General features: G+C 41.1%; 1 protein-coding gene across 3 annotated transcripts; it reads left to right on the forward strand.

The window, feature by feature from the left end:
* Nucleotides 1-364: 364 nt before the first annotated feature.
* INSIG2 (insulin induced gene 2) lies at nucleotides 365-13,759 on the forward strand. Of its 3 annotated transcripts, none has more exons than XM_009290975.2 (6): nucleotides 365-429; nucleotides 3,934-4,274; nucleotides 7,221-7,345; nucleotides 9,637-9,803; nucleotides 10,228-10,327; nucleotides 10,820-13,759. In XM_009290975.2, exons 2-6 carry the CDS (start codon nucleotides 4,031-4,033, stop codon nucleotides 10,859-10,861), a joined length of 678 nt encoding a protein of 225 aa, XP_009289250.1. In that variant the 5' UTR covers nucleotides 365-429; nucleotides 3,934-4,030; the 3' UTR covers nucleotides 10,862-13,759. The 3 variants fall into 3 exon arrangements, with proteins under 3 accessions (XP_009289250.1, XP_019330593.1, XP_009289251.1); XM_019475048.1 differs by having other exon boundaries at nucleotides 366-429; nucleotides 3,934-4,114; XM_009290976.2 differs by lacking the exon at nucleotides 365-429 and adding an exon at nucleotides 445-462.
* The last annotated feature ends 640 nt before the right edge of the window (nucleotides 13,760-14,399 follow it).

The following is a 14,399-nucleotide window of genomic DNA, read 5'->3' on the forward strand; positions in this document are numbered from 1 at the left end:
GGCAGGCGTGGCCGGGACGGCTGCCTGCGGGCTGGGCCCGCTTAACGGGCCCGGCCTGGGCTGGAGGTGCTAACGCTGGCCTGAAGCGACCGGCTTGATGCCCTGGCGGATAGGAGTCCCCAGACCCGGGGGATCCGGAGCAGACTCGCCAGGAGAGCCGCCTCACCTGGTGCCCGGAGAAGGGGGGTGGTTTGCTTTTGGCCTTGTCTCACAGAAGACAGATGGTTTCTTGTCATTTCACCATTTTTGCCATCTCCTGCATGGTGTTGCTTAAATAAATCTTCCCTTTCTTGGCCCCCACTACACTGCGTTGTTCCTAATGTGTCTGTATCGTGTCAGAAGTTGTGAATCGCACACAGCAGAAGGTTCTTCATGAGCATGAAGAGCACTGGGGAGCGCTTGCAGGACGGATCTTCTAATTAGAAGACAGTTAAGTGACTAAGTGTTTTGAAAATGTCTAGGGTGAGAATTTACTTGTTAACTTTTTGCGCAATGCCAGACCGTGTGGTTGCCTTGCGAATCGTATATAATGCTCTCGCAAGGTATGTAAAAAGCTCGGGTTGAAGCCGTGTGCCACCGAGGAGGGGAAGTGCAGCTGAGCCTCGGTGGCAGTGCCAAGCCTGTAGCTTTCAGTGTGGTGTTACAGTTTTGAATATGCATTCCCAAGAGATGCAGGCTCTGAAGTAGTGTTGGTTCAATATGTGAATTATTCCCATCTGAGTGGAAACCCTCAGTAAAATACAAGGCTTAAAAGGAGAGAGACGTCGTCTCCTCCGTCTGCAGGCACACTAGCCTCCCAGACCAGAAGAAGGAGGTCATGTCTTCTTTAGAGATCTTAATTTCCATTTTCATGAAAGGTGACGATAGTAAATACTTCTGTCGTGCCTGAGCATCGTGAACACAGGCTGTCCGAGGCACCGAAGAATCTTTACATGAGTGTTGGTCACCTTGCTCCGTTCCCCCATTGCTCTGTTTGTGGCATGCCAGAAGGTCTCAAGAGCCAATGAGCGGAGAAAATTTGGAAACTGGGATAAAACAAGTAGGAACAACATGTGTAGGGTGAGAAACCAGGATGGAAATTACTGCATCATGCTAATTTGGGACCTTGCATTACTTGTTATAAACATTCACCGACATGTACCCACCTAAGTGCCCTTGCTGTGGTCAGGCTCTTTACCTCGTGGTAAAAATCTGCTGCTGTTGCCTTGAATGACTTGCAGCTGCAGTGGTTGTATAAAAGCAGTAAGTGATTTCCTTGCATAGCAAAGTCCTGTTACATTTTGATAAGCCCTCACAATTAAATACCGTATATTTGCTGAATGACATATTAAATAAATGGAAATTGGGTAAACGCAGGTTTTATATTCTGAAACTGGTTTATGCCAGAATAAAATTGGACTTTTATTTGATCATCAGCATTTCTAGGAAAAAAACCTAAGATCCGATCGGTGTGTACGTCAGTATTGCCATGTGGGACAGTTGATGATTCTTAATTAAGTTGGAGATTATTGTATTTGAAGAATTACAAGAAGCAGAGTCTTGTTAGAGGGAGATATCAAGAGATAGTATAAAATGGGGAAACAACGGCTGCGGGGAAATTATTAATAGATTTCGTCAAAGACAGGGACTTGGGCTGATCTCGCTCGGTATTTTAGTTGATGACCTTGGTGCATAAAATAGGATGCAGTAATGATGTTTGATGATGACCCAAAGCTGGGAACCATTTGCAGGGCCAAAGAGGACTGAGATATCCTACAGGAAAAATGGAGTGATGTTGAGTGTCAGAGTTAAGTAATACCTGTGGGCTGAAATTCAGCATGTAAGGTTTGGGGCTAGTACCAAGGAAAAAGGAGTTCAGTAACAGGAAAGAAGAGAGACTTGGATGTAGTAATGGATCACAGGATGTGAGCAACCGCTTTATGACAGTGAAAAAAGAAATTGTGATCCTCGGTGTGCAGCAGAAGAGCTCCTTCAAAGAGAGACACAAAAGTGTGGACTTTCTTGTACAAGGCTGTGAGAGCCGAACCTGGGATCGTATGCATCAGCTCTGGTCACGCGTTAAAAAAAAAAAAAGGGGGGGGTGTGCAGACTTCAGGAAGTGCCAAGAGCTGTTGGGATGGTGAAGTAAGTGGAGAGTGAAGAGTTTAAGCTTGTTTTCCTAGGCAAGCTAAAGCTAAGAAGGGATGTAACAGTTTAAAAGCCCGCATTAGGTATGGTATTCCTGCAGAGTTTGTAATTGGGACCTACAGTCTCCAGTGCCGTGTATTGAAAAGACTCCTGTAAATTCTGGGAATTCCTGTGATCACTTGGTGGGCAAAGCCCCCAGGGACAGGAGAGACTCTCAGCTGAAATAGTGATGTGTTTGTGACTCCGTGCTTTCTTTCCTGGAGGCTAAATGTATTATCCAAGCTCCACTGCCATGCCATCCAGAGGAGGGAAAAAAATAATGTAGAGCACCTCCTTTTTGCTTGAGGGAAGTGTGTTGCAGTGCCAGCCTTGATGCAGACGTGGGTTCGATGTGAGTCAGGAAGCTGACTAAGAAGCCAGACACCATGGTTGTCCTCCTTCACCCAAAGACATGTTCGTGATTACAAATAACGCAGAGAATCAGCCGTGTAGAAGAGATCCTGTATTCTTAGGAGGACTCTGCTGCCTCCCCAAACTGCCAGCAGGAAGTTATGTGTGATCAGAACTTTTTTTTTTCTTTTGTTTTGCCTCTTGAAACTTTATTCTGAGTGATGGAGAATGCCACAGCATGGCATCGCATCTTCTGTGCAGTTACCTGTAGTATCTTAACTAGTCCAGATGTATTTAACTTCCTTTTTGGATTTCAGTCAGCAAAAGTGAATGCTGTGTCCTCTGCGCTGCTGCTGCATCTTCTGAAAGCTTCATCGGAATCCGCTGAAGCCGAGGCGGAAGGGGGATGGATGCGCTGGTTTGGCTCCCCTTGTGCCCATGTGGCCATAAGTAAGAGTCAACAAAAGCCGCCACCAGTTGGCAGTTTCAAATTTAAAAACAATGTCAGCGCTTTTTTTCTTAAGTTCCAGGTGGCTAAGCTGTCGATCAAAATCGTTGTTATACATGAATGTGGCACTGAATCCATGTATAACAAGACTCTTGATGGACAGCTTTTTAAAAAAAGAGTGATTGGGATGGGAACTCTGCCATTCCTGTAGTGCCGGCAGTTACTCATGTAGGATGCTACCTAGTGCACAGGCAGGGGGAGCTCCTTTTCTCTTCACTCTCGGGTTCTTTTGTGCCTGATTACCACTACGGTTTGTAATAATGTATGGCAGCTTTCACCAAAAGTGTGTTACTTTGGTAACTCTTCCTCTGTATTGAGATTACTTCTCTGGTTTGCTGAGTTGTTTGCTTTTATCTGGGGTGACGAAAATGGGTGTGCTGTGGGATTGCTGAGATTCTGACTCCATCCTGAAAAATATTTTTCAGATCTCACTTTCCAGTTGAGAAATGTTTTCTGGCGTCTCTTCAAGAAGAGAGATCTGTGAACCTCTGTGACTGACTTGAAACTAAGGGCTGTGTTTACTTGCTTCTAAATTACATAATCTCCAGTTGTTGCTTGAAGGAGGGGAGAAAAACAATTTATCATTACTGCAAAGCAAGCCTTTCTTTCATCTGATACCGGTTTCATTTCTTCACCTCTTCTCTGTGGTTTCACATTCCTAGCTGTCCCATCCCACATGTTTCTTCCTCCTCTGTCTCCTAGTAGACAAAGCTTATTTGTAAATCCTGTTTTCTTTGTAAGGCATTTTTGCAGCTGTGGTTCTGCTCTCAAATGACTAATTGCCTCCTCAGAAAATTCGGAAAAAATTAATAGCCATATTTTTTAACCCAATCTCCAATTTATTTAAGAGAAATATATTTAACGTTTCTTATATCTGCATTTTTCACCCTCTTTTAATTATTTTTCAGGGTTTGGGTATCTCCTAATTGAGGAGAGTCAAAATACTGATTGCAAGTGAATCCTCCTCAGTCAGCCTGTTGGATGTCTCTGAGAACATAAGAAGTCATGGCAGAAAATGATGTAATGCCAACCTTACCAAAAAAGTGTGGCCCGTACATTTCATCTGTAACCAGTCGTGGCATGAATTTGGTAATTCGTGGTATAGTGCTGTTTTTTATTGGCGTATTTCTTGCATTAGTATTAAACTTGCTTCAGATCCAGAGAAACGTTACTCTCTTCCCCCCCGATGTGATCACAAGCATCTTCTCCTCAGCTTGGTGGGTGCCACCTTGCTGTGGCACAGCATCAGGTAAGTTCAGTCGTGTACGTATGCCTGGTGTGGAGATGAAAGGGTGGATAGGTAGTTATACAGTTGCAAAAAAAAAATATGAAAGGTGTGGAAGATAAAAATTTCTCTTACAGCATCACTGCCCTTTTTGAGCTATTACTATTCTTCTGATCTCCCCGTGTAAACACAAATATGCATGCACGTGTCCAGAAATTGTTGTTCTGCCAAATTGTTTTACTGTAAGCTCTGCTAACAATATTATCCTTTGCTTTTTCTGCTGGGTTAGAGTACAAGTTTAACAGACTTTAGAAGGTGACGCCACTTGTAACCTTGAGGCTGGATTTCAGTAGTGTGCTCTACAGGCAGCCCTTGAAAATACCCTGGAAGCATCAGGTTGTGCAGCACACAGTACCTTGTTTTGAGCGCAGCAAACCACCTTGAGTAACACTCCCTTTTGCGGTCTAGCTTTCCATTTGTTCCTCATTCCAGTTTGAGGTATCACTTTAGCTCCGTAAAGCTGGGAGACCTGACTGTGTCTCAGGGAGTTGAGGCCAGGCACGCAGTTTGCGGTTGTAGAGGCATGTTGCAGAACAGAGCACCTTGGTTAGATTCACGTATCAAGTTGGATGATGTGAACATGCTCCATTTCTCCTATGACCACGTCGGGAGTTGGGGCTTTTGTGTGTTCAGCTAGTTTAAGTGAGATGTCTGCTGTAGGTCGTAAGAAATAACCCTTTTTCCTCTTCATTCATCTTCAAGTATCAAGGCATGTTCCATGTTACAAGCCGGATGGAATTTGGCTTTCTACTTGGCTCTGAAGATCACTGATCCCATGGGTCAGTTTTACGCTTTACTAAGGGAATATTCTTCTCAGCCAGTACTGGAGGATTCTGCTTTAGCGAACCTTTACAGTAAAGGCGGTATCTTCCTAGGGGTCAATTTTAAAAAGATTGAGAAGCTCACATTTCTGGGTATTAATATGAGTCAATAAACTAGCTTTTGAGTTGGCATTACTGTTTTGCTAATGATAATATTTAAGTCTATTTTTTCCCTAGTCGTCCAATTGCTTTCTTTTTGATACCTTGTTGAAATACTACACGCCAAATGTCATAGAGGAGCTTGATTTGAAAGGAAACCCTCCAAATATCTCTCTCTGAACCGGTTCGTTTTGTTCTACTATGGAAATGCATTTGGTGTATTATGGTGGCAGTTACATACCTGTTTATCTGCTAGTTGTCTTAGTCCTCTTTCTGTTACCCTGCTGAGATTGTGGATTAGTTACTGGATTGGATCCTGCATTTGCTGTACTTTTCTTTTATACTTTAAACTGATTTGTCTTAACAAACACGTCTGGTAAAGGTTTGATCTTTTATATGGAGTAGTGGGGGTTGAAATGACAGAATCCCAACTTGCAGCAGCAATGCATAAGGTCTGCAATGTTCAACTGTAATGTTTGCACTGTCAGCTGCTTGCATCAGGCTGCACCTTATGCTCTCTGGGGTCGTCTGAGAACACTGGCTGCAGCTGTGTATGGGGAAGTTGGGAAGGCTAGGTCTTGCCATCATCTTAGAAGAAACTTGTGGGCCTTTCTGGTTCTGATGGGTTGGTGGTTTTGATGGAAAGACTGGGTATGGCTTGTAAAGTGTAGTCAGGCACCTGCTAGGTATTTGCACTACTTGATTTTAAGCCACCCGATTTAAAGATATTGCTGCCTTAATTGGCTTTTCCCAGCAGGAGTGACCCCTGTTGGGGTGTTCGAGTTCTTTCTTTTTCATTATCAGTCTTTTCTTCTCCATTTTCTTTCTGCTCTGCTAGCGTACATACAGGGAACCTCTGTGGTAAATGCTGATAATTCACCCGTTTTCTTACCATTCGTAGTTGCACAGCCTTCCTGGAATTGACACGAACATTTCTCTGTAGTATGGTTTATTATTATGAACAGAATAAAGGTATTTTGCATATTTATAATCAGTGGTGATCGAGGCTGCTTTCAGAGGAGTCCTTTCATCCGTCACTGTTATTAGTCATCAGTTTGGCCCAATGCCTTTGGCAAGAAAATTGCTCAGGGAGCTTTTTTTTTTCTCTCCAGCTTTACTGGTGATTTATTTTCCCGAATCCTGGAGATCAGTTTCCTCTCTGGCAGAATAAAGAGCATTTGCCATAACATACCTCCAACAGCATGCCAGACTGAGGGCACTCGAGTCCGTACCGATGACTCAGGCTCTGTCCTGCCCCCCTCGCCCCCAGCACCAGTTTAACATTAAGCACCAGTGTTACTCCTCAGCTGTGTTGCTAACAGTCTTTTCAGCTGCAATTGCAGTACAGAACAAATTTATGAAGAAAAGTTCAAAGAGCATAGCAGTTCCCTGGGGTTGAAAGTCCTGTTTGCTTTCTGTATTCAACAGCTACTGTAGGCTCTTGGCTTTCCCTCTTCTGTGTGAGCCTTTATAGTAACACTGAAGAAGAGAAAAACATTATCCAAACAAAAACTGCTTGTAACAACAAAAGAAGACATAAAATATTGATGTTATAAACCATGCTCTGCCCTTACTGTGGTGTGTTTGTTTTGCAGTTACTTAAACATGTATGTTTGATATGTGGGATTTTCAAAAGTGCCAGCCTGCAAGCTATTACTGCTCTTTTTGATCTACGATGTGAGACTGCAGATTTTGGTAGGATGCAGAGCTCTTTCATCCTCTGCCCCTAGTTCAAATTGTCTCTGTTTTGCTACTTCTACCAGGTCACTGCTGCAGTCGTTGAAGATGCTGCTGAAGTTTTACAGGGCTTTTTTAAAGAATGAAATTGTTTGAAATTCCTCCTTTTTTACAATGTATGTTTTGTACTATTGATCCTTAAAAGATCTGTTTTGGTAGTCGCAGTAATTGTCAAAGTCTAGATAGTCTTTATTTTAGTTAAATATAGCCAGTGCTTTAACTTCTGGGCCTTTTTTCTTTCCTGTCTCCACAGCTGTGATTGGGTTATTGTACCCATGCATGGACAGACATCTGGGAGAGCCACATAAATTTAAGAGAGAATGGTCCAGTGTAATGCGATGTGTAGCTGTCTTTGTGGGAATAAATCATGCCAGCGCTGTATCCTATATTCTAATGAAATTAGCGGTAACAAATGAGTTTCCACTAAAACAAAGCTCAGATAGTCAGTCATGGTGAATTGTTGTTAAAGATATAACATGCAGCATTTTTGCAAAGGAAATGCAGAATATGTGTAAGTGTTAAACTGTCGTAGCAGTATTGGAGGTGATGAGTCTCATGTCTTTTCATTCTGAAAAATCTTTTCATTAGAAATGTCTCAATATTGGGCTTTGTCTTACTTTATAGTCTTTATTTTCTTTGAATAATTAAAGTAAGTGCGGGGAAATATTTGTGTGGTAGGTATTACAGAAAAGTGCTTTAAGACATTCCAAGGGTTGATGTCCTTCTAACACCATGGTAAGAGGTTGAAGCCCAGTCTTGAGGTCATCAGTGAAGCACATGCACTTTGCAAAGAATGGGGACAACTCAGGACCAGGTAATACCCAGGACTACGCAAAGCGGTAAGCGCTGTTACCCCATTCTGCAAATGATGCCTTGATGCTGAGAGAGTAGTTACCATTCCCGTGGTCATTTGGTAAGAGCAATTACGAGTCAGTCAGTGTGTTGCAGTACATTATAGTCTTCCTAATCATGTAGCAATTCAGATACATCCTTGCACAAGTGTGCTCAAAACTGGCGTCCCTTCCCTGTGAAGCAGCTGGGGACATGCTGGGTGACAGGGTGTTTTTCACGTGGACTGACACACCTTGCTGGCAGTGCTGTGAGTCTTAGTAGTTTTGTGTAGTCACGTCTAGTGCCTCCTCTGTCACATAAAACCAGGCTCTCTCTGTGAAAACTAGGTTCTTGTAAGCTAATTAGAAAGAAAGTTGATCATCTCTGGAACTCTCATCTCCTTCAGTGTCAGCTCCAACACAGTTTGCAGAAACCATGCTAAAAAGTTCTGATTGCGTGCTGCTGAACCTCCTCATTTCCAGGAAAAGGGGGCAAGTTAAGTGAAAGATGTGAGTGCTGGCTGAATTCTTCCTGAGGTGGCTTGGCCCTGGGATGGGTTTTGTCATAGTTTGGCTTTGTTCCCACCAGCCATCCTATCCACTATGGCCAGATGAGCTGGAGCTGCCAAGGCTCAGAGTCATTCCCACTGTCCCTCACAAACCTTGCTCTCCTTGCCAAAGATGCATTAATCTGGTCCTGTGGTTCTCACCGACCTGGACTGTACCTGTTGTGTAAGCACATGCAACTTCGCTGCTTTTAAGAAATACAAGAGAATTGACAGCTTCTCTCTGCATGGGTCAGATTATTTACAGCAAACCTTCTTGCAGTTTTCTAACAGCTCTTAACACATATTCCAGGACATCATTAATGTACTGTCTGTATTTCCTCCTTGACAGCTCTCCAGACTGCTTTCTTTTCAGCTTATTACCAGTTCTGCACATTACCATATTTGGTGTGTGTTTTGGTCTTGTTTGACATTTTTTCTGATGCTATTGATTTTTATCCTGTAATTATTTATTTAAGCTAGTTGAACTTCTTTCTTGTTTCCTCTAGGTCTCTCTCCAGGTCTTTGTGAGAAAATAGGGCACGGTTGTTATGTTGTCATCCCATAAATTTGCTTTCAGGCTTATGAAACTTGACAGCCTCCTTTTTAATAATCTGTTTTGGACAGGAGTAGTGAGGATGAGTTAGTATTTTCAGAACATTTTGAAGAATGTGGAAGACTGCAAAGGTACCTGGAGTGACTTCATACTTTTATCACAGAGTTGACAAAACTGATTTTCAATGTTGATTTACATTAATATTTTCACAGTAATATTATTTACATTTTGTTTTCTAGAAAACATTAACATTTTTAATGTTTAGCTGAATGTTTGCTATCGTATAAATTAAACAAAATTGCAATTAAGTGTGACAAGTACCTTTTTTCAGTAAATCCTTGTCATTTAGAGAAGTCTAATGCTAGATTTAAGATTTCATGCTTAGTGTAATAAAGGTCCAGGTAAGGATGAGATGTCCTTACTCTGAACAGTAACATGTGCATTGTATGTCTGTATAAAACGCCTGCATTATCTGGTAGGTGTGTAGTCTCTTTGCTCTTGTACAGTGCTAAGACCCTAAAAATGTGAAGGAGTGTCGTAAGTTTTTGGTTTCCTGATGTATTTGTAACACGAGGCTTATTTCTTTATACCTGGTAGCTGTGTTACAGCTGATACTGCTAGTGCTGTATTGTCTATCGTATTTTTTTCTGTTGTGCCAAAATATGATAAACAGAATGAAGAAAACTGCTTTACCCTTGTATATCATATTTCCAAGCTTATCCTTAACAATCAACACAGAAAGTGGATTTTGCCAACAATATCCAGTTGTCTCTCACATTAGCAGCCCTGTCAATTGGACTGTGGTGGACATTTGATAGATCACGAAGTGGCTTTGGTCTTGGAGTAGGAATTGCTTTCCTGGCCACACTGGTCTCACAACTTCTGGTCTACAATGGAGTTTATCAGTAAGTATTTACTCCTTTAAGGTTAAATGATAGTCTCCTGAATCTATAACATAAATAATAACTGAATAGGGTAGAATTTGACATGATTTTCAAAGCTGTCAGCACTCAGTTTTGAGTGCAACGTAAATCGGACTGTTCATGAAAGCTTTTGTGTGTTTGTAAGTGAGGCTTTTAGTTGGAAGTTGTTTATTTCAATAAAATTGCTACCTTATCAGAATGTAACGTGCTTTTTTTAGTTGAACAAATGGGATTATAATCAATAAGAAGCTTTCTTTGTTATTTGCCGCAAGTAATTAAATTTCAATAATACATGTCTTTTTTAGTTGAAATGTCCTAATATTTAAATTTGTGGATTTGTCTCATGTGATTGGAGGACTCTCTGTATTGCACAACGTTGAGCTCAAAAACGTGTGTTCTTTTCCAGGTACACATCTCCAGATTTCCTTTATGTTCGTTCCTGGTTGCCATGCATATTTTTTGCTGGTGGAATAACTATGGGCAATATCGGCAGGCAGCTGGCAATGGTAAGTCTGGAGGGGGGATTGATTGCCTTCTAGTAAAAGTTTTAATCTACGTGTCATTCTTTCCTTCATATATACCAACCAGCTATTTGACTTGTGGATGTGGAGTAAGGCAGAAATCAGTAATCATTGCTTTTTGATCTAGTTAGTGAGCCGTTAGTACTGTTACTCAGAGCACACAGCTCATGACTTTGCTCTGTATACTCTCAGTTGCATACTTTTAGTTCTTTCAGGACCAGGAGCTAAATAAGAGCTCCCATGTTTGGGGAGAAGTCAGGCCATCCCCTAAGTCTGCACTGCTCTCTCTGCTGCTCAAGGAGACAGAAATTGCAGCCAAGAGTGTGTGCACAGAACTTAGGGAGACCAGAGTTATCTGGGTGAAGTGTAAGCTAAGCTATTTTATCACCCATTTTGTAGAAAAATCCCCCTCATAGCAGTCTTTGTCATTAGTTATGTAAATTAATATTATTAATTTTGTCAACTTCTGTTTTTCAGTATGAATGCAAAGTCATTGCGGAGAAGTCTCACGAGGACTGAGGAGAAACAATGTGCACCTTTTAAACAGGAAAATATCTGACAAATGGCTGTCGGAGGAGCATAAGGAACACTTGACTATGAAATTGCCAAATGCAATTTTTTTCCCCTGAGTGGTATACTTTACTGCAATCTGTGATTGCTGCTTCTATAGAAACCTTGATGTCTGATTTTGATTACTGTGAAGTTACAATAGTATGCAATACACTTGACAATACTGGTTCAATTATAGGATTCTCTTTTCCAAATCTAAACTGAGTTTACCATAAGTTCTTGTCTGTCCATAATGTTGCAGTGCCAAACTGAACCTTTGCACTATGTTTCTGTAGCTGAAACTTCTGCTTCACTTTATCTCAAAAGTTTTGAGGAATTTGTTCTTAAGAGCTCAGTGAAAGACAGGGGATTCAAATTTAGGAATGAAGATCTTACTTTCCATGATGATAGCCCGTAATATCTTTATGAAATTCATGGATTACAGGTGAGCTTTGATGCAGTAAGTAACTGATTTCTGCCTATTAACACACTGTATCATTCTTACATCACAGGTGAGGAAACTTAATACGGATTGTATGAGTTATTGCCGTATCATTTCATTTGCCTGCGGTACGTGCCCAGTGTCACAGAATACAGAAATGGAAACCGAGACTGGAAATTTGCTATTTTTTCCCCTGGTACAACCAGTATACATGTTTGTATATGAATTTATGTGAACCATCATCAAATGTGGACAGATTCTGAAACTACTTGTTGTGTTGAGTAACAGGATACAATTTGGGTCGTTCTTGTACAATCCCTTAAGCTGACTTGTGGTGATCCCTTATAAAAAAAAAAAAAAATCTTAGGGAGTTTTGATTGCGAAACTTAATTTTGCTGAACTAAATCAGCCACTACCATATAGTGTCATAAAACTCTCCATTACCAATGTTACTCTTGATAGTTCTTGTCTACTACCTGCTCTGTTCGCAGGGATCAGCAGAAGGAGGCGAGGCTGTATTTTAGGTACTGATGTAGCCCTTATTGCTGTGACTATGGTCCAGGCAACCATAAATGCGTTTGTTCTCATAGCAATCTCCTGAGGTAGAGAAATAGTTACCCCTATTTTACAGGTGGCTGTGCACAGAAAGTCTGATAGGACAGAGCTGAAATAGGCTGTGTGCTAATCGGTTCCCTTCTTAAGAAGGCGGCTTTTAGTGTGTCACCCGTATTTGGGGCATACGTGGAATATCCTCTTGGCTTTGCAGCTCCCTTTTAAGACCATGAGATAAAAGAACTTGTGCAAGAAGGCAGAAAGCAGACTTCAAGAGGACACTGCTAACCTGTGCCAGCAGTGAATTTGGCATGGGATGTCTCCACTTTGTTTTCCCCCTTCTGTCTCTCTGTGTTGATGTTGTTTTAATGTATTCGTTTTCCTTTTTTGTCTTGAAGTTCTATTTTTTAAATCTTCCATGAAAGGTTTATAAGACATGTTACAGTCACCTAGGGAGGCTGGAGTCGGTCCAAAGAACAAATAGATGTTTAGACAAGTTTTTATTAATAAATGTGTGTATGCGTTGTACACGAAGCTTGAAATAGGCAACTCTTTTTCAGTCTTAAATGCTTATCTCTAAGTCTGAAAAGTATGCAATGGAGTGCTTCCAAAAGCGTTGTAACAAAAGAGGTGGTCACAAAAAGAAAACTTTTGAATGGGGAAGTGTAAAAATAATAAATAAGCAAATGATGTATAAAGAGCTTGGTTCTGCAGCTCCACAAATTTTCATCAGCTTATCATGGTTCCATGACAATTCAACACCTGAAGCACACTGTCGTTGGGTAATGTTTCAGGAAAGCACTTACAGATGTGCTTTACGTTAAGCAGAGGTAGAACATGTTTAAGTAGATCCCCGACCAGAGATTTTCTTTTAATCAAACCATATGGCAATAAGAAGCATTTTATTAATAAAACCAAGAAACTGTTAGGGCGCGAACTAAGGGTGAGTTTCTTTAGGCAGGCTCTGGCATTTCACTGAAGAAGCTATTGGGTCCCTTTCCGTACAGTATTTGGCCTCATCCGCCGCTTTTACTTAAATGGCTTCAGCTTGGTGGCCAGCGTGATGAGTCCCTCTTGAATTATCAGGGCATGAATGGCATAAAAATTCAGATGTTTCTTATCCTAACTGTAGGGAATAACATGGTACCTCAGTAGCCAGTGTGCTGACTTGGTAAACAATTTACTTTCATCGTGACCAATAAGTGTATACAACTGGAGATGAGTAGTTTTTATTATTCACTTGGTGGTAGAACTGCTTTTACCTGCTGGTCTAAATATTTACACAGAAGAAGCCTTGTGCATGTTAAAATGTGCAGTATGTGAGAAGTGGTTATTGTGCATCTGTGGCACCCACTTTACAACACTTTGCACTCAGATTCACCTAAACCTGATTAGACTGTGCTGTCCACTAACTTCTTTTAAATTTCATTTTGGAAATTTTGAGCATGTTGTGCAAAGGCAGCGATCATCCAAAATAAATTTGGGTGGAGTCCTTTATTATACGTGTTTTATTATTTTTATTCTTATTTGACTAAAGACGGTACAAGATTCACATCTTGGATGTCGTATTTTTTCAAACCGCATTGTAATTTTATGGCTGATGTGTTCAAACCCTGACAAAAGTTCATGAGGAGAGTGCTGATACGGCCTTAACTGTAGTGGTGTGAACATGCTGCTACTGTATAGCGTGTAATTATAACATTAGACTGTCTTAAAAATGTTGTTCAATAGAGAATGAATAAGGTATATTTTAGATACACAACTTTATAAGCACTATAACCTCTTCACTAATTAAGCATTGTAAGGTCTATGCTGTTTAAACTGGCAAATTGCTGTTAAAAGCAAAACGTGCATTAAATACAATTACAACCTTGTTTGGTAGGTTTCTTCTTTCTTTAAGAAATGATACTGATTTTTAAAATACACTGAGTTGCCTTCTATCAGCAATCTCGTAATAATTTTGACCATTGAGCTGGCATATTGGTTGCACAAAACACTTGTCTAGAAATACTAAAAAAGAAGCAGGCAAGATCAAATCGGCAGCGATTCTATCATAATTAGCATGCTGAGCAGCCTTTGATAATTTGCCCTTTTGAATCTGCAGTGGGAATATTTGAGCTGGGGGAAAATAAGCCAGATAACTTCAGTTGCAATACAGAAAATAGCGATTGAGATATAAATAGCCCCTATGAATATGAAAAAACCCACGAATGGCAGAGAATCCCTTAATATATTTGTATTTATTAATGTTCCGGTCTGGATATGAACTGAATGTTATTCTGGTATTCACGGACTGTGCATTCGCAGTGCTCATCACTCTGTCTCAAAAAAGACGTAACAAACAGGTTTAGACACGTGTAATGAAAAAGCCTCCAGGCAGAGGTGAAGAAAGGCTGGGGGGAGAGGTTCGTCAGTATTTGCGATGCAGTGCCCACAGCAGGACGGCAACACAAGTGCACGTTGGAAAGAGCACGGGGGGGGGGGGGGGGGGGAAATGGAAAATGTCGTGTTTGT

This window comes from Aptenodytes forsteri, unplaced genomic scaffold, assembly GCF_000699145.1.
Source record: "Aptenodytes forsteri isolate BGI_AS27 unplaced genomic scaffold, ASM69914v1 Scaffold29, whole genome shotgun sequence".
In the NCBI taxonomy this organism is placed as follows: Eukaryota; Metazoa; Chordata; class Aves; order Sphenisciformes; family Spheniscidae; genus Aptenodytes; species Aptenodytes forsteri.